General features: G+C 37.9%; 2 protein-coding genes across 2 annotated transcripts; both read right to left on the bottom strand.

The window, feature by feature from the left end:
- Nucleotides 1–159: 159 nt before the first annotated feature.
- On the bottom strand, nucleotides 160–7,242 carry LOC106919293 (coiled-coil domain-containing protein 149-like). Its single transcript, XM_014989535.2, has 12 exons — nucleotides 7,027–7,242; nucleotides 5,903–6,064; nucleotides 5,777–5,815; nucleotides 5,403–5,510; nucleotides 5,161–5,277; nucleotides 4,559–4,731; nucleotides 4,327–4,399; nucleotides 4,115–4,199; nucleotides 3,862–4,009; nucleotides 3,628–3,704; nucleotides 2,064–2,138; nucleotides 160–1,965 (listed from the first exon to the last, which is right to left on the bottom strand). The coding sequence occupies exons 1-12, from the start codon at nucleotides 7,075–7,077 to the stop codon at nucleotides 1,457–1,459; spliced, it is 1,617 nt and encodes a 538-aa protein (XP_014845021.2). The 5' UTR covers nucleotides 7,078–7,242; the 3' UTR covers nucleotides 160–1,456.
- Nucleotides 7,243–8,219: 977 nt separating this feature from the next.
- Nucleotides 8,220–15,236, bottom strand: LOC106919292 (leucine-rich repeat LGI family member 2-like). Its single transcript, XM_014989532.2, has 8 exons — nucleotides 14,117–15,236; nucleotides 13,889–13,960; nucleotides 13,666–13,737; nucleotides 12,592–12,663; nucleotides 12,431–12,502; nucleotides 11,673–11,842; nucleotides 10,569–10,733; nucleotides 8,220–10,173 (listed from the first exon to the last, which is right to left on the bottom strand). The coding sequence occupies exons 1-8, from the start codon at nucleotides 14,290–14,292 to the stop codon at nucleotides 9,338–9,340; spliced, it is 1,635 nt and encodes a 544-aa protein (XP_014845018.2). The 5' UTR covers nucleotides 14,293–15,236; the 3' UTR covers nucleotides 8,220–9,337.
- Between the last annotated feature and the right edge of the window lie 5,477 nt (nucleotides 15,237–20,713).

Genomic DNA, 20,713 nt, shown 5'->3' on the forward strand with positions numbered 1-20,713 from the left:
CATTGTGCTTTTCATGTCAAATGCTATTCTCACAAATTAACCTATAAAGCAATTCTATTCTTTATGATAAATTACGATGGAAGGCATTAGTTTTGTTTTTATTGTGCAATAAGGTGCTTCTGTAAAAAGAGCAAAATTATTTAACAGCACAGAGTCAAGTAATGCTTACACAGACGTAAATTTATTGGGAGCCATGGTAATGGACTAAAAAGCCACACCGATTAGTGTAAATTAAAACGTGCATTAATTCACTAATAAACACTCGTATTTAAACAAGTCACTGGTGGGGAAAAAAAATAAAATAAAATGGCATTTGAGCATTACCAAGTCTCCATTACAATTACATGCAAGAGCTTGAGAATAAGACTGAGCTTTTAGGTATAGAAAGCAATCCAGGTGGGTTTAGCTTGAAAGAATGAAGAGGTGGAAACTCTCCTCACACAGTGATGGATCTGTGATGCTGTGGGCCTGGTACTTTTTTTTTTAAAGCCTTGGAAATTTTGCTACAAGTGCATAACATTAAGACCCCATTGGAATAATATTCAACACAATTCTTTGCTAGAAAACTGCTAGAAAGATGATCTGAAACATGCTCAAAATCAACACAGAGCTGCAAAACCCGACAAAATATGTCTTCTGCTACGGACATCGCAGTCCACAAACGTATCGCAAACCTGCGGGGTGAGCTAAATAAGGGGTTGAAGATCTGAAAAAATTGTGCAAATTGTGCAAAGACAAATTGTCAAACAACCGTCTCACTATACTCCAACCTTGTGAAAAGATGTATAAGACTGTGTGCCGTTTTAGAAAAAGGCAGTTGTGCAACGTATTGACAACATGAGTGCTAACATTAGGCTACCAGTGATTCAGTTAAAAAAAAAAATCTTAAAATTGCTTTAATTTTCCTACACAATAAATGTACCCATTTGGTATTTTAGAAATTATATTACAGTGATAAAAGGTGAATTTATTTTAAGATGTCTTTAAAAAGTTGGTCAGCACTGTCTCTATTTCAATAGTTTCAGAGACGACAGCATCTATAGGAAATGTGTTCCTAACACAAAATTATCAACATGATTAAAAAACAAAATCTGAGTGAGTTTTATATCACCACATGCACATTCCTTCACTGTGAACTAGTTTAGGAGCAACTGTTTTGTAGATTCAAACTTTTAAGCAGAGTCCACTCTGTGCTTTGTCTTACTACAAATAGTTTTTTCATGTTTATGTAATGTTCCTTCATAGATGGGAATAAAATCCCTACAGCCAGCAGTAGGCGCTGTTATAGCAGCAGTTTAAAACGGGATGCTCAGTAATCACACACAGATGTATGGCTCAGCAGACCTGCGATCAGGATGTGCAAAACGTGGGGGATAAGAGACCCACCAGAGATCTCACCAAAGTAAGAACAGCTGACCAAGTTACAAAACCTGATTTTGATCCACAGGATCTTTTCCTAAACGCTACGAGACAAGAGAGCATCTCCCGGGAGACTGTGCGCATCGTCACTGTCGCACACGTGGGCCTCCTGATCTGACTGGATGTCCCTCTGCTGCCTATCAATGTTATTGATTTCATTGTTCACGTCAGACTCTGTTTCGACCGTTTCTATCCCCCAGTTGCGTTCTTCTGACTCATCGTCTCCTCCTGTGATTGGTTCAGATCTCTCTGACCGTTGACTGAGACTAGATGGTGGGTGGGGTTCGCTCAGGCAGGCCGCTTCAGGACCGCAGTCACTCAGTAATGGAGCAGTGCAAGCCGTCGTCTGTGATCCGGCGTGTTTATGACAGTCTTCGTTGTTTGCTGCTTCTGCTTGAGGGCTTGCTGGTTCTTCCTCTGGCAGCTGCTCCGAAAGGTTGAGATGAGATGTTTCCAGGCTGGTAGACGTTTGTGCGTCTTCTTGAGAATCTGACCCAGCCAGAGTTGCACAGACTTGGTTTGGGACGCTTGCAGAAACACCGACACCTTCAGACACAAACACACAAACAAAAATGGTAATGTTTCTGTGATACAGTTTCATTACAGGCAATTAAAGCTGATAAGTGCATCATCTAAATATTTACCTTCCTGTTGGGGAGGATCAAGTGATTCGACTTGTTCAGGTAAATGTGTGTTCAGGATGATAGCATCTTTTCCTCCTATTACCACAAAATATTATGTAAAGTTAGTTTTTATAATATTTCGAGTTTACGTAGCATTATTCGTAAGTCTATATTAGGAGCTGCAGTTTTGGTGTAATTGCAAAACAGCTACAAAGGCTGTATCATGAAAACAATGTCTAGCAAATGGAGGTGCACCGAATGCAGTTTTCTGGCCGATCGCCAATTACCGATATTTTAAAAAGCCTAACTTACCCATTTTTTTTTTGTCTGAATTGTTGCTTGGTATATCAAGAAAGTTGCTGAATTGGCAATAATGGGGTAACTGTTGTTAACTGTAAACTTGCAAACATGACCTGGTCGTCCGGTTTATCAGTCAAACCTTTCTCATGGGAGAAAAGAAAAGCACGGCAGTTGATTTTTAGACCTTTGCTGAGGTTGATAACATCGGTGGATAAGATCGGCTTCACATGTAAAAATTGGCCGATCACCGATCTCCCAAAATTAAGGAAATTGGCAGCGATAAATTGGCTGGCAGATAAATCGGTGCACCCCCGCTAGCAAACAAATTAAAACATGTTAGAGAAGCAAGAGTCAATAATAGGGCTGTAACAGTACATGTATCAAGTCACTCGGGTGGTAAATCACAGTTCAATGTAGGTCTGATTCAACAGCAAAAACAGTAATGTTGAATATTTGATTCAATCCACTTATTATGAGAGGAGACTAAAAGGTAACAGACTTTGATAAAAAGTTGGATTAAAAACTATGTTTATATAATAAGTGTTACTTCAGGTGAGATGGCTTATTTGTTTTGGCAAATAAAAATGAATGCATTAAAAAATGGCTTAGAAATATTTAATCACCAAGGGGAAAACCTCGACTTTTAGTGCATTTAACAGCATTTATTAGATTTGCTCCAGGTTGTGACCCTTCTGGCTTTCCATAGGTCTACTGTTCATTCTCCGATATACATCACCAGGAACACAAAATGCTGATCATTTAAAAGTCTTTATGCTCCTGCCAACATCAACAGCTGTGTTTACAATGCTTTGGTGTGGAAAGCTTTAGAAAGTTTAAAGTTGATCTGGTAACTAACCCCCAGATCAACTTTTTTTTTCTTTTTTGCCGTTGTTGATAAACTGTGTAAATAGCCCATTTAGGGTTGCATCTTTAAATTTCTCAGCAAATTTGAGCAAATTTTCATATAAATCTGTTTAGTGTATCTCTAGAGTACAAATAAAATAACCTCACCTCACCTGTTTTACAAATATACATGTACTGTTACACCCTGAATAAATGCCTGTAGACATAAGAAGTAATGCAAGAACCATTGAATTTAAACTTGGGTGAAATAAAATGTGTTGCTATTAGAAGAGCATACTTCCAAATACTCCAAGAGATACATTATAAGTCAGGCCTCCAGGCAGCAAAGAGAAAAAGAGCATGAGGAGAGGAAATTATTATTCACTTTACTAGTTAGTGACATAAATGTCTGACTTATCTAAACCAAGATTTGTGTATCCACCTGGAAGACTCCACAATCCAGAAATTTCAAGTGTTTTGAGTTTTTTCTCCAGCTCTGCCACTCGGTTTCCAAGAATCCTAATGACAACGGAGGAAAAAAAACAAAACAAAACACAATCATCAAGTTCACTGACAAAAAAGAACAGAAAAAAAAACAAAACATTTGTGCTAATGTCAGATCCACAAATTTAAAGAGTAAACAATGGGACGTGAAAAAGAGCAACAATTTCAGTACTTGTTGATTTGGCGTTGGTGCTGGATGACCATGTTCTTCTCGTGGATCGTTTCCAGCAGAGCCGTCGCCAGAGACTTGAGGTCTGAGATAGACTGAGGAGTCACTGGCAAACTGCAGCCATTTTCCTCAGATAGCAAGAGCTCCTTCACTGCAATCCACAGCCCACCAGTTACGGTTCATGGCAAAGGCCATTCATCACGAGACAAGGCTAATCAAGATTTAGAAACAAATCTGTTTACGAGAGATTCCTGACCTTGTTTAGCAGAAAGAACCCCAGTCAGAGCGCTGCTGTTGGGTTTGCCGCTCATTTTAGAGTTCTTCCTGCTCTCCAGGGCGCTCTGAAATTCATCATCAAGAATAAAGTTTGGACTGAATAAATTAAATGTAAAAAAAAAAAAGTTGTGTTTTAACAGAATGTAAAAGAAGAGCAAAATAGAAAAGAAAAAATAAAGTAATTGCAGCTACCTTGTATTTCACCAAGTTTCCTTTAAGCAGGTTTACCTCTTCTTGAAGTTGACTGAATCGCTCATGCAAGTACCTGTAAAAATGTAAAACTTCCGTAAGGATATTGAGATGGCCAATAAAAAAAGCAAAAAAAAAAAAAAAGAGAGAGCATATTTCTAACTGAATCGATAAAATATTGATTATAAGGAGTTACACATGGAGTCCATTAAAATGGTTTTAAAAATCGCCCCACCTGTTTTCCATGCACAGAGCGTCTATGTCCAGGAATCGGCTCTCGTCGTTCCCTATGATGTGGTTCATTTCAACGTTGAGCCGGTGAGCCTTCTGCTGGAACACGTCCCGCTCGGCTCGCACGTCCTGGAGCTCGTCCGTCAGCGACTTCACGCTGTGCACCAGCACCTCGTTCTGCAAGAAAAAAATTCAACGATAAAATATGCTGTAATAATAAACAACAACGTAAAATTTTAAAGAAAATTACTGAATAAATCTTTAGTTAATAAAATAAAAAGTAAAAGTACAACCATAAATAAAGCAACATAGCCCGAGTTTCATTTTAAGCAGATACGGTTCGTGTAAGCTCAAAAACAGATCATAGCAGAACAGTTTCCTAAAACTAGACAGAATGTTCAACTTCCGCTTACAAGTGAAGCAAAAAAACATACATTCAGTTCTGCCGTGGTAAGCACACTGCCGACATTCAGTCGGTGAAACGGTACAGCCTTGCTGCCTTTAGATTTGCTAAAACAGCACAAACTATAAAAAGATGCGGGCTGATTAAATGACGGCAAAGCTGTTGGAGAATATCCTGCTAAGGAGTCTAAACCAGGCAGTCACCTGTTCCCTCGCTTGCTCCAGCTGTTTCACAAGATCCTCTCTCTCGTGTGCTGGAAAATGTCGAGCTCCGACCTCCTCATCCCCCAGCCTCTGCTTGGTGATGGTCATCCGCAGAAGCTGCAGGAAGACAGCAAAGGAGCTCTAAAGGTTTTATGTTGTGGTTAGACTCATTGTTTTCCTCCAATCAACTTCTCAGTTAATCCCTCACATTTTGCTGCGTACTGATGTGACGAAAGTCGTACCTTGTTGTCACCCTGAGCTTCCAGCAGTCGCTGTTTGAGCTCCTTCATCTCCTCAGAAAGCTGACTGTTTCGTTCTCTGGAGTCTCTCAGCAGCTGAGCTAAATTCACCTGAGTGGCAAAAAGCACAAATAATCACATGTAACGAAGAGCTGGGAATTCTGTATTGTTATTGTATTCGTTGCTCCCCCTGAGAGGGCCTGAGTCAGCAGGCTTCTACTCTGTCATCAATACCGTCTCATCTGGTCCTTAAACAGCCACTATGTCAGCGAAGACGCATGCTGCGTGCGCAGATTATTCTGCTGAATGTCTGTGGTGTCACTGGAAACTTAAAGCACGCTTTGAGCAAACAATATAATCAGGATGAAATCACTCACTTGGTTCCTTTTGTCAGGTGGCAGAGAGAGATCCCCATCCTGTTAGTTGTAAAAGTACAGAATGTAAACACTGATTCTATCCTCTGTTCTGCTTCCTTATAAGAAATATTTTAAACTTCAGCTTACAATGAGTTCTCTGTACTTCTTTTTGAGCCCCTGGTGTCGCTCCCGGAGCTGGTTGGCCATCAGTTTGTACTGATCCCTCTCCTGCTGACAGGTATCCAACTCCTTAGACAGTATCAGAAGAGCTTCCTTTTTACTGTCCAGCTTACGCTTACAAACCAGGAACTGCACAGAAGGAAGACGTAGCGTGACATTAGTTTTCGGTAACAAAGCATCCTAAAGTCACAGTCTCTGAATCCATGAACTAAACATTTATTAGAACTCTAACCCTACAGAACACAGGCAGATCAAAGAGAACGTTTTAGAGAAGTTGGGTTATAAAACAACATATAATAAATAATTCTTACAGCGCATTGTTCAATAGTTAAAAAATGGAAAGAATATGACATAACTCCAAACCTACCAAGTCATGACCTTGATGCATTAAACATCGGGAAAGCTAACACTGCAAATCCCCCTGAACACACCGTCTCCAGTGAAACATGTTAGTGGCATCAGACTGTGGGGTTGCTTTTATTAAGCACCGACAGCAACACTGTTCAAAGATGATGGTGAGATTGAAGGAGCCATCACAAATCCAGGGCACTGTGTGCGTGGAGTAAGTTGAAATTGCTTATCTGACTAAAAAGAATGATGGAGAAAAATGAATTTTTCTAGCGGGTAAAGACATACCTTTAAGTATTTACAGCTGTAAATTGCAGCACAGAGTGGTTCTGCAAAAAAATTGATTCAAAGCCACTGAATACATTTCAGCACTACTTTAAAAAAAATTAACACAATGAATCATTGCTCTTCCACTAAACAAATAGTGTTTGTTTCCCCATAAGTTTGTAACGTGAACAAATATTGAAAAGTCATACTTGTACTCGTGTACTGCACTGTACTCGTCAGTGAAGCCACAAGGAAATAAACAAGTATTTCCTCATACTAGAACAGCTTCAGAGAGACTGCAGCAGCAGAGATTTTTACACATCATGCCAAACTGAAGTATATTTTATAGCTGCCCGTGACATGAATACTGTTAGTTTTAGTTTAAATAAAGTGACCTTACTGTGTGTTGCTGGACATTTATTCCACCCTAATGGGATGCATTAGTGGACATTTCCACGCTCTCTCCTCAGTCTCACCTCATTAAGCAGCCCCTGCCAGTCGCTTTCGCTCCTCCTGGACGGATCCATCTCACCTTTCGATTCAACCGATTAAAGTTGACCAAAAATCCGCCTGAGTTTCAGCTTTGCATCACTGCGTCAGTTCGGCACAGTTCAGAGACATCTCGCATTATCAAATTGGATTAGCTGATGGAGGACGTGAACTGCATCACTTCCGCTAAGGCCTCAGCGTCACTTTTGCGTCATGGTGCATTCACGAGCGCTGTTAAATTAAGCCACGCCATGTAATATCTGGCTGAGTCAAACTGTTGCATTACTTTTCAAATAGGATTTAGGCATAATGTTTTGACACTGGGGCGGAAAACATTTCCAGAGATGTCAAAAGTACTCACCTTCTCTACTAAAGTATGAAACAATATTCTACTAAAAGCAAAGTACAGGCTAATATGGAAGCCAGTTTCCGCCACTCTGGTAAAAAAAAATTAAAATGAATTATCTCATTATTTTTGAGATACTATCTCGTTATAGTGTGATGATTTATTTAAATTTTTTAACAGAGTTGCAGAAACGGGCTTCCATAGATTAAACTGTTTTACTAAAGTAAATGTAAAAATGTAAAAAATTTTGAAATGTACTTAAGCACAAAAAGTATAAAGTAATTTTCATCTTCTAGAATACAAAATTACTTTCAATACATGCAAAATACTTAAAAAGTTCTAGTCATATAAAAAAATATTATTTTTTTCTTTTGTTGACAAAATAAAGAAAAGTGTATTTCAGAAAGCTTTATTGTACATTTTTAATAAACAATTTATGATATTTATGATATTACTTAAAGTTTGATCAAAAGACCCAAAATTTATGGAGAGTGAATGGTTTCAATAAATCGATGACACTTTAAATAGTTATTTCACAAGTGTCATTTGGCACTTTCCACTCTCCACAAGTCAGGACATACTGAAGTAACAATATTTTGAAAATTTATATTTTTCTTTTTTCTTAAAAGCCAGTTCAACCCTAATATAGCTTTAGGGATAAAAACTATTTGAGGGAGTTATATACATTTCTACTGTTTCTCTAAATTATTATAAAACTGTATTAGAGGTAAACCGGGTAGTAAAAATGCCGTCTCTCTTTCCTGTGAGATAGCAGGAAAGTACATTTGTGAATTTAAATAGAAGACACAATAAAACACATTTTATTCCATCTAGTTTGGTCAAACAATTTTTAATGCAGTTCCTCAATTCGTTTTACACTAACCTAGTTATAGGTATGTTAAAGTTTCTAATGACTGCTTTAGGGTTAGTAGAAAGGAAAAAATATATAAACATAACCACAGAGTCAGATAAAGTAGCTGTGGGAAGGAAAATATTGATTTTTTTTTTTTTTTTTTTTGTTACCTAGACAAAGCTCTGGACAATAATACAAAAACATATTGCTTATAGGGGTTAACATTATATAGCTTTCATCTGTCAGACAGTCAGTCCTACACCATAGCATGATTTGTGTGGCCAGATCTGTGCAGCAGGTGAAAATTATAGAAACAATTCTCCATTCAGCAAAGAAATTGGTCACACATTAGAGGAATAATGAAAATTTCTTCCTCACAATTTCTGAAGTTATAGCAGCACTCAACTTCTTATTTTTATTTATACTTTGCATAGATAACAACAAATCATATATATTTCTTGCTGTCAATCAGGCACTGGGTTGCAAAAGCTTTTTATGATTATAAACTTAAGCTCGTGCGAGTTACCTACTGCATTCAGTTTATTATTGATCAAGAAAAAAATCCTCACATTCAGTCATATCAGTGAAATCTGAAGTGATTCTGTTACCTGAACATAAACAGTTTCTGAACTCTCTTCCCTGATGAGTAATGGACTATAATCAGCTCAAATGTCTTGTTTTTGACTATTGGATTTTCTGGATTTTGATCCCATAACGAATCATGTGCTACACAAATAATATGTTGTCTACATAATCCTGAATTGATTGGCCAAGTCATAGTTTCCAAAGGCTGTTTGCCAGAACTGACACTCTCTGACTTAGCTCTATTTTGTTTGCTAGGATTATTATAAAAGCCAATACAGAATAAGAATCTGCTTTGCCATAACATTATCTTCATGCACCTTAATTTCCAAGATTGCTGTTGCTTCGTCCATTATGCCAAAATCTCTTGAGTTTTGTCTGATTTGCAGAACCATCCTGACAATTTTCATGGTGAACAAACCCATAAATCTGATTGCATAAGTAAGGTTATACAGCATGTAAAACTCTTTTGTAAGTGTTCACACCATTTCAGTTTAAGAGGCTCTTCTTTGGTCTTTTACAAACTCAGGTCTACAAACACATGCTCAAAGACCATGGATTTTCCCTTCAGGCTGGAGGAGAAGATGAAACTCCTGCGATCAGTGGTCACAACAGTAAACGAACGGGGTGACTGCACGTAAATATCCTTGAACTTATGAAATGTTTTCGTCTCAGTGTCCCACAGGTGTATCTGCGTGAACGAGTAATCGCTGCCGAGAGCTAAGTAATGTCTATCTGCAAAGGTAAAAGGTTGGAGGATCATTGCTCCTCTAGAGGGAAGTGCCTGCACCTCAGTAAACTGCTTATTGACCCACTTAATGACTTTGGAGTCACCGATGTAGCAAGCTAGGGCCAAGAACAGCTCCCCCTCCACTCGAAATGCTTTGACTGATACTACATCGTCAACGTTTGGGATGTCACTGTGAAGGATGAACTTAAGGGTGCTTTTGTTCCACAGATAGATGACAGGTGACTGGGAGCGGCTTGATAAAACTAGATAGAACTTCCCATCCACCTCAACAATCTCAGCATCTGTATCACGAAACCATTCATGGAGGAACTGGTAGGAATAGAAACCGGTCTCGTTGCGGTCTGGCAGGTCAGTCCACTTGTAGAGAGTAGACATGCCTGCCTTGGAACTGTCCACAATCAGAAAATACCAGTTCCCGTCCATCTGAAAGACCTCCATGTCATTTGGCTTTGAGATGTTGAAGACCTCAATGGTTTGGAACTTGGTGAACTTGTTTTGCTGCTCATCAAACTTGTAAATGTGGGAGCCTCCAAAGAGCTGAGTGACTATTATCAGGACGTGGTTTTCTATCAGAAAGGACTTGCATCCGACAACAGATTTACCTGTAAAGAGAAAAAAGGTTGTCAGTTTTAAATACCACTCCCAGTGTAACATGTTGTTTAGCCATGTACAAGCTTACGACAAGCGTAAGTTTGTGAAAACTCCAAGATATCATTTCAGCAAGATAATTATATAGTGTGATATGTGATATAGTAAAAAAAACAAAGCTCTCAATGTTCTTCATGATGCATTCTCCAGAACGATCCTCAGTTGTTGGGAACGCATGTCACAAAATCTTTAGAACTGAACTGAGCAGCCTTGATGAAACCGACCCGGAAATCTCATTTAACTCAAAGGGCCATGATTTTGATTACACAGGACAATGGCAATATTTGCATACAAAATGGCATCAAACCACTCTAGTTTTCTGCTGCCATAGTCCTAGTCCATAGCTTACCTGTAATGTTGTCAAATTTTCTGAAATTCATTTCGATATGATCCCACTCCATGATCACACAGCTGTTGGAGTTAGGGGCAGCCAAGGCCACAAAGATGTCCTCTTTAAATGAAAAAATGTCTGCCGACATGGACTGAATAGGAATAGACTGATGACGCACAAAATCTGGCAAAAAAAAAGACAAAAAGAAGAGTTTTTGAATCAAGGAACTGTTTAAACAGCAATTCGAGTAGTGGTAACCTTTATCTTTGGAGGACTACAGCTATCAAATTCAGCAGAAAGAGCCATAGATGCACTTCTGATACACTGATAGTATAAATGATTACAATTCTACAGTAAAAAGACAGAAACCTGCTTTAAATTGTTTTTTTAGTTTTTTTTGGCTTTAGATTTAGCCCTATACATAGCATAAGTTATTTCAGCACATTCTCTAGCAAAGGCTTAACCCACACATACTTTATGGGAGGGTTACATTAAAGTGCATCATTCATTATTTATAAAAACTCTTTTAGCAATTATTGGGATCAGTTGTGTTTTTCTGCCTGCATGCCATGTTCAGTGTATACCTGCTGTAATTCTTTTTTTTTTCTTTTTGGATGAACACTAACTACACATAACTGTAACAACATGGCAAAGAGCTATGTTTAAAATAACTGGTAATAGTTCATAGCGCCACCATCAAAACACATATTGTTTAATGACTTTGCCTGGCTTCTGGAAAATAATGTTTTTAGGGAATATCAGTGAATCATTTGGACACCATAGCTGGGAGCATAAAACAAGAGCATTCCAGGGAAAAGACTCATGTACTATCTGTGAAGCATGAAGGTGAAGGTGTTAAGATTTGGAGATGTTTTGCTGTGGCAGACGCTGGGCAGCTCAACATCATGGTATCCACCTTAAATCGTATTTTGTCTGAGGCTGTTTGAAGGAAATGTGCGCTGACCTTGAGTTTCTTGTTTTTATGTGTTCATCCATATTCTGTCATGTCCTGTTGAATAATTAAACCACTTAGTAGATTTTTTTATTATTGATTTTTTTTGTTCTTAACCTGAGCGCTTCCCTTTTGCTGCTGTCTTTCTCTGAAAAGTGCCATTACTGTACCTGTAGAAATGCACTCGCCCGGTGGAATAGGGAGGTCATTGAGCCGCTTGCCCTTCATGTCACTGGGGCCTGCGCAAAAGACATCTGATACGGAGGCGTTTGTGTTTTTCAGCCACATCATCAGCCATTTGTTCTCACAAGTGCACTGGAAGGAGTTGCCTCGCAGATCCCTGGTGGAAACAGGGAACAGTGAGGATCTAAGGCCGATGTGACCCTGATGCTCAGAGACTTATAGATAAAATACATGTTTGAGTAATAGATGTGTACCTGTGTGTTTTACCATCTTTGCACCTCAATGACTCAGACATTTTTGCAATATTACAGGTCCAATAGCAAAACAATAAAAACTAAATTACCATCAGCAGATAATCGGTATCATAATGTCATTGTGCCATAGGACAGAAAAAAACATTAGCAAAGACTTGACAGTGAACTTGACAGATACATTACTCATCATTCAGTTTCTAGGGAATCACTATTTGAGAATCATTCAAAGACCCTCAGAAAGCCCATCCAAAAAACACCACTGCAAAAGTTTGCAAAAAAAAAAAAAAATCTTGCTTCTTGGATATTAAAAAAATAAGGGATGACTCGAGACTTTGTGCTGCTTCAGTCTTGAGGGACTTAAAGAAGCATGATCAGCTTCACTTTGAAACACATTATGGAAAAAGTAGATGACTGCTTTCTCTCTCTCTGCCCCTTACACAAACACACACAGACATATACACACACTGCTGATACCACAACTGCTTACTCACAGCTCTAGCAACGAATCCAAGTCGAAGAACAGATCTCTTGGCAGAAACCGTATCTTGTTATTTGCCAGGGAGCTGCACCAAACACACAGAGGGACAATAAGTGCCTTTTTTGCCTTTTCAGTATCTTCTGTGATTTTCAGAGACAGATGCACAGGGCTTACAGATGGGTGAGGGTTCGTAGACCTCTGAAGGCATTTTTGGTGATCGTGTCGATCTTGTTTCGTTCAATGAATCTGTGATTTAGTCACAAAAGACCAGGTGAGATATAGGTGGTAATTCAAGGGATATTATTTAATAATTAAAGCACATAATGCATACCTCTTGAGCTGCTTTTGTCATACAACAATCTTCAACGCATTTTACTTGAATTTTTATGGTCAACCAGCTCAACCAACACAAAATAGTGCATAGATGAGAAGTGAAAAATGATATAAATACTTTATCAAAATTCTGACATTCCTTATTATACAACCCCTATAAATTAATATTTGGTATAACATCCTTTCACTGCAACAACAGGTGTGAGTCTTTGGGGGTACGTCTCTTCCACCTTTGCTTGTCTAGAAATAAAATGTTGCTTGAAAAATACCTTTTGAATCTTTCTACAGATTTCAGTGATCTCTAGAAAGTTGTGAATTAACATTAACAGCCAATTTGTTTAGATTGGCATTTCTCTCTTTGCGGTGAAGGATGTTTGTTTTGAGCACAGGCAATTTCCGGTAAGATTCATAGCCTCAAACTGGCGCGTTATATGTCACGGACAAACGTTGGCAATCAGATAATATTTAAAGTCTCAACACAGTCCACACCTCGAGGAAGTATTCTCAACAGTGACTTTCTTTACAAAGCAAAACATACTCTTTCAATTTTCAAATGACATATTTGAAGCTTGGGGTACTGTTTTGTAACCCAACGCCTATCCTTCTTTGCTAATGTTCTCTAGCAAATCTCCGAAGAAAACAATCATATTAATTCTGAGATTACCACACATGGCTTGACTGCTTTAGTTAGGTGACTTATGCACTTGATTTTATTCATAGGGAAAGGGAGTAAGCAGGGATGATTAGTAATGTACACATTATTATGTTAAAACCATTTGTTTTAGCCATTTTAAACTAACTTGTTAACTGCTAAGAAAATAAATTCACATGTGTTTTATTGTGTCAGATTTTGAAAAACCAATGTTACTGATAAACTAAGTGAAAAATGGAAAAATGAATGTCTGAAATACTCACAAATACTCTAGATGAGACAGACCAGAGAAGGCGTCATCTTTGATTGCGGTCAAAGAATTAGAGTTGAGAAGCCTGCAAAAGATGCACAAATAAAGCGGAAACCTCCTGTCTTTGAAAGTTTGTATTATTTTGTGCATACCCCAGTCATTAGTGGGACAACCAAACCCAGCAAAGCTACTAAGTTAAATATAATCACTAATCCTCTGCGTTTCATGGCACTTACAGCAACTGAAGGGAAGGCATGAGAGCAAACATCCCCTCTGTGATTTCCGCAACGGATCCATTAACTACGCTTCTATGGTGAAGTACAGAGAGGACATCTTAACACCAAACACAAACTAAACCAGAGCCAAGACATATTTATTTCCCACATTAAGCACAATTTATCTTATTACCTTCTCGGGCTATTTCGTTTTGACTGAAACTACTTCCCCCCGGGTTGTTTACTTACAGTGAGTTGATCTCCGTCGGGATGGTCCGGGGGATCTGGGAAGCCCCGACGCAAATGAGAGTCTCCTTGGAGCAGGTGCATCCTGAAGGGCATTTAACGTTCCTTCTGGATTCCGCTGCTCCTAAAAAGCACAACAACACAAAAACAACCGCCGACCAACGCGCAGCATGTGCCATTTTGCTCCTTCAAGCTCGGAATAAAAGACTGAAGAGACGGCGGTCAGGTTTAGCCGCTGATGCGCGACATCAGTATGCAGCAGCGGCACAGAGAAAAGCCCTGACACAGACTGTTACGGCTGCAGCTGCGAGCAGGAAGGCTGCTGAGCTTTGGCGAAAATAACAATCAATGCATGATGAGTAATTATGTTTGGTTTCAGGGAAAACTGCTAATAAGATCATTTATAAAATTAAAGAAACATACTAATAATATAATTTAAGCTGCAAGAACGTATTTCTAAAAAAAAAAAAAAAAGTTAAGAATATTTGTAGGGTTTCAGTACCATGCATTATAATATGTTATAAATTTGACTATTCCAGTAGTTAAACCTAATTTGATTCATTTATTTATTTAAGACGTGTATCTTATGTCGTATTTCTGAGTCAGATTTTAATTTAACCATGCATCAGTAGTATCATGTTCATCATTTTTATTTCTGGTTTCTCGAATTTTACCTTTACTCCACAAATTTCTGAGCTGGCAGTGAAGATAAAATTTCAATCCAAACAAACCTTTGACATGTCATTTTGAAAAGCTTATTTTTAAAAATCATCTTGCATGTAAATGTGAGCTGCAAAGGGGATCAAATCATGAAAATCTCCGAGTTACTGTCCAGACTGAATGAAGTTTAACATTAAAAATGAAACTAAAACTCTACTTATCCATTTTCAGTAGATAAACATCATATGATGTTATACAACAATACCGTACAAAGAAAATGAATTTTATTTTTAATTGCGTCAGTTTTGGTCCTTGCATTGTTTCAAAAGACAGAAAAAGTCAAGCGCTGCAGTGGAGCTATGAGTGCAGGTACATGAGCAAACCGCTAGAGGGAAGCTTTCAATAGAGATATGAGAAGAAGCAACTTGTCTTAGAAAAAAAAAATCACTGTTCTGGTTTTATCTTTTGTAAAACAGCCTTTGTATTGTATATATTATTTTTTGTTAAATGCAGATATGTGATTTTTGTACTTTATTGATTAATTTTAGTTAGTAATCCATAATGAAATTATCTATCTTAAACACTCTTCAAAATAGGAAAGATATAAGTAAATCTATTTCTATTCACGTAAGCAGAGGTGGGCTGATATTTTTATGCCAGGATATGACAACAAGTAGCTTCTTTACACTCACCTAAATATATGGCCAGTGCAAAAATGAGAATATTTAAACAGACTGGAACAGAGACAAGCAAGTTTGAATGAGTTTATTTTTCACCACACATAGCAATGCAGATGGTAAAGGTGTTAAAGATATTACCAAAGCTAGAGAAGTTACTGGAGTTAGGTTAGGGAAGGTTAAGTTAGGGAAGAGTGTCATCTTGAAGTCACCTATTCTCCATGACTGGGTATTTTGAGTTCTTTTTACCATTATTGTTAAAACGTATGACTTAGTATTGCGTACCACTGCATATAATTCAATAATATTTGATCAAAAATCATTTAAGTTTGAATGAAAATTTAAACAAAGACACTTTTCTGTCTTTGTTTCTTATTGTTTTGGCTTTACTGACTTGTCACACAGCTAAATGAAGTAAAGAATACATAAAAAATTGGATGTGTATTGCACCCAAAAAATTCTGCAAAATGTTCAGCATCTGTGCATTGTTCTTACAATGGATAATTCACAGAACAATAAAGATATCCAATGTCCCATTAGGCGTGTTCTTCTTCTTATATATAATTTTTCTGAAGTTCAGATAATTGTTGAAGTGTTTTGTCTTTCATGATTTACACTTTATAGATAAAGGTTTTGTTTTTCAACAGTCTTAAAATTTTATATTTTATCCCTGGGACATGTTAATTAAATGTTGCGGTATCATCCACATACACAGGAATTCACATCGAGATCTTCATAAGAGAGAAAATGGCAACTGGAGCTGTCATAAATGAGGGTAGAGGAGGACTAGAGTTTATCTTGGCGCCCTACACAGTAAGGAGGAAACATATCCCATAATGCTCAATGCTGCTATAAAACTGCAGCAAATTTTGCAGAGTGGGATTATACTCCTGTGTAAAAATGCTTGTCTTTTTCTCATCTTTACCATAAGTCCCAATAAATGTGGAGGTTAATGTACAAGCAGAGTTAAAACATCCTTCTGTTAATGTCAATTGATCAATAAGCACAGGACACTACAAAGGTGGCCATGACCAGCTCTTCAGGGGGACTGGCCCCCTGTTGGCCCCTGTCTAGGATCGCCCATGTCCATACTGATGAACCTAATGTATCCTAAAGAACATAGAACTAAATGAGCTGCACAACTACCTTCCATACGTAAACTCTCATCACTGGATGGTGACAATCTAGGAAATCTTCTTGTTCTAGAATTAGCCTTTCACAATTTGCTCTATAAAACCTTGAAGGATAATATGCATGTGCGTAACCTGGACTACTTTGCAGCAGGTGCTAGAGCACTCAGTCTTCTCTATTACCCAATTAGGTGGTACGGACGGCTCAGTGACCAGAGCCAGAAAGTCACTGATGCCGATGCAAGGTACAGGAGATTTTTACATGTCATGCTAGCATGCTATGTTCGATGCTACAGTTTGTGTTGAGAACTATTGAATTACTTTATAAAAATAACAATTCTCACATTTCTGTTAGTTTCTTAACACCATAATATGATGACAGTCTTCTGATTTTCCTTCAGTATCTTTTATAATAAAATATTCTGCCAATTTTTACTTCACTTCTTTGGACTAAAAGCCTCTCTGATTTAAGAAAGTCTTTTAATTACGTCTTTCTAATAAAATAAAGCTCAAGTAGCTTTATTTTAAAGTTACTTGAGCTTTAAAATAATCATTTAAACTATTACAGTTCAACATATTTAACTAAAAATTTTACTTATGTATATATAATACTGGTGACATTATTTCTTATTTTAAAAATTAAACATAAATAAAATAAATAATAAGCCTATTAGGTACAGGAATCTGTCAAAATAGTTTTTAAAAAAAAAAGTTATTCTTGATACAAAGTCTTGTAAAGTCTTATAGTTAAAGTGTGAGACAAAACTCCAATTACTCCATTAGTTTGGCTGTTTTCCATTGAATTATTGTTTCTTTAAACTGGGTAGAATATTTATTTATTTATTTATTTATTTATTTATTTATTTATTTATTTATTTATTTATTTATTTATTCATTTGATTAGATACTATAATATTTCCAGCTATATTTGCAAGTGTTCATGCTATTTTTTTTCTCATAACAGCCATAAATGTGTATGACATTTTATGTGAAACTCGAACACAAAGTTGCCCATGGCGAAAAAAAAAAACTCTGAAAATGTCAACATTTTCTACAAATAAAAATCTTAAAACCTCCATGATTTGGCGATTTTCACTGAACTAAATATTCAGTGATTTTTATTACAAACCTACTACAAATTAGTAGTTGGAGTCCACTTGTTTGTAATGTAAAAGTATAAATCAGTATAAATCCAACTTTTTTTTTTTTTTTTGTTGTTGTTGTTTTTTGTAGAAGTTTTGTCAGAGAATATTATGGAAAAAAACTGCTTAATAAAGGCCAAAGACCACGCAGGTCAGGGGAAAAGTTGTGAAGACGTGCAGAGCAGGGTTAGCTTTTAAAACAATATCCAAAGTTATGAACCTGTCACTGTGCAGCCCATAATTTGGTACCATCTCCGCAGATCTGGGTTTTGTGATACGGTGGAAAGAAGAAAGGGAATTCTGTTTACATTTCTGCAATTAATTTATGTTGGTGGAAAGCATGTAGAGGCAGGTGATCTAGTCATAATGTGTGTAGGCAGGAAAACAATGTGCATCACCTTTAGCGCCCCGTCCTAAACCACGAACAAGGCAAAAGCCAAGAAAGAAGAATTTCCTGCATCATGCAAGGGGATTGCTTATTTTCATTAGGGGCGGAGAAGCTCTTCATCTGATGAGATGTGCTGAGTTAAATAGAGGCTTCAAAATTTCCACTTCAAAATTTCTGTTCAAGAATCCATCCAATCTGGCTGAGCTTCAGCTATTTTGCAAAGAAAACATGTCATCTGAGCAACACTTCCTGATTCCTACTGCCAATTCTGCGACTTTTGCTCGTTAAACTGTCTCCGTCGGGGCAACGTATAGGCTGACTGTCGATTTTCCTAGTTCTGCGTGAAGATTTGTGAGAGCCAGTGGGGGCTGAGAGGGCTGAGCGAGGCGCTCCTCATGCGCTCAGTTCCTCATGTTGATTAATGGCAGTCATGATTTAGCACCTGCTGTTTTAATGTGGCCACAGTAAGAATCTGATCTCAACTTGCTTGCGTGAGCTGTGGCCCCATTTTAAATAGCAGCCTAAGTTTGTCAGCTTTGTGTAAGCCACTTCAACCTGTTTACATGTTGTGATGCCTCTAGCACAGGGAAAACCTCACGGAAACATTACAGAGTTAAGACCACAAATCCCCCCTCCCCAGTATCTCTGCTTCTATAAGGATATAAAAATAAAACATCTAAGGGTTAATTTAGCGTGCACTCAGAGATTACAAAATCATTTTATAATTAGAAGTCACAGACACTCACTCCCACAGTCTTTTTATATTAAACCTGACTCAGCAACATTTTACGAGGGGTCGCATGTTAAAAAGGTTAAGGACAGTTTTATTAGCTGATCAGATGTCTTAGATTTGCTTTTATGTAAAAGATTAATCTGTAAATAACTGCAGCTGTCCATGTGAATGTGACGGGTTACATTTTATAACACGACAGGCTGCAGAGGCTCGAACGGCCATGTAAATGAAATACTCGCGAACTTCAAACAGTGTGCTTGGCGTTGCTCAAAAGCTCTGGGGGTTCTTCCTTTTTTTTAAAGGTTTCTGCTGCTGCCTCCAATAGCTGCACCATAACACCTCCTCCATGTGACTGACAATGAGACTAAATGTGGGATTTGAGGGTGTCAGAAGCTTTATACCGGTGGCCTCTGTCCTTGATACTGCTGTCGGTGTGCCCTCCACATGCAGCAGCTGTTGGCCTGCCCCCCTTCCCACAGCATACCACAAATCTGGGGCCCTGTCCAGGAACAACACTTGTGTCTTCAAAACCTAGACAGACGTCTGACAACTGGATCCCTGATATGCAGGGCATCCCGATTCAGCCACGTTAAGGAGGGAGAGAGCATCACTACTAAAAATGTTTGGGACAATAACATCTGCATAAGAAGGAATCTGTCTGTCTGTCTGTCTGTCTGTCTGTCTGTCTGTCTGTCTGTCTGTCTGTCTGTCGAAGATAATCTGAAGGAGAATTCTTTGTAAGCAGCTGTTTCGGCAAGTGAACATTGATCCGCTGGGCGTTGCTGTGTCTTATGTTATAAATACCAATATGTGCTGCAGTGGATAAAGATAAAGCAGCTGAATGCTTCATTTTTTTTTTCTTTTCACTTTACATCAAATTACATTTTATTTTGGGAATAAACATCACAATTTTTTTGCTCATCTTATATTAAGTTTATTTGTGATATTTACTAGCAGTCTTTATTCGAGTTTAATAAAAGTCTGAAACAATAACAGCATACAGTGTTATTATGAAGAAAAGCTTTTTTTCTTATTTTCTCTCTAACTTTTTCAGTCCTGTCTTTTTTTCTTTCTTGTTGGCATGTTTCTTTCTTTCTTTCTTTCTTTCTTTCTTTCTTTCTTTCTTTCTTTCTTTCTTTCTTTCTTTCTTTCTTTCTTTCTTTCTTTCTGTCATCTGATTGGAACAGGCTGCTTGATTCTATCTAAGAATGCATCAGACTGATCGAGTCTGATATCACACTTCGCACCATGCGGCAGAGATGCTGCTATGGTCTGTGGGGTGAAAAAAAAACGTGACCACCAGCTGATTCAGCCTGGAAGCGACCAGATGTTCAGAAAACTTCCTGTTGCCGGAAATGTTTTAAGAAAATGTGCTTCCTTTAAACCGAAAACGTTACTGGTTTTATTTGAAAGCAGCCAGGACTTTTACAAAAGTTGCAGTAAGAAACGGGCGATTTTTACTTCTCATGCCAAAATAATAATAATAAAAATAAAAAAAAGCAAAAGGCAAACAAACAAAACCCCTAAAATATAAGAAAGGAGAAAAAAGAAAATATCTAATAAAAAATAAAGGCTTAGAGTAATCTACTTCTCAAAATGTCTCAGGTAAGATGAAAACTCTTACTTTTATTCCCTCTGAGGAGGAGCTGTTCTTCTAGGAGAGGTGCTGAAAACTTTGGAGGTTTGTTTTAGAGTTATAAAAAAAGACGCCTGACACTGTCGTGGGAATTTCTGTGGGACTCCCCCCAACACACACCCCTACATCCTGTCTCAAAGTCACTCACCCACACACACACACACACACACACGCACGCACACACACACACGCACACCCCCTCCCGGCTGCCCCCACGCTCCTGCCTGCAGAGTT

Source organism: Poecilia mexicana, unplaced genomic scaffold (genome assembly GCF_051168715.1).
Source record: "Poecilia mexicana isolate PSO_F unplaced genomic scaffold, ASM5116871v1 scaffold_1, whole genome shotgun sequence".
In the NCBI taxonomy this organism is placed as follows: Eukaryota; Metazoa; Chordata; class Actinopteri; order Cyprinodontiformes; family Poeciliidae; genus Poecilia; species Poecilia mexicana.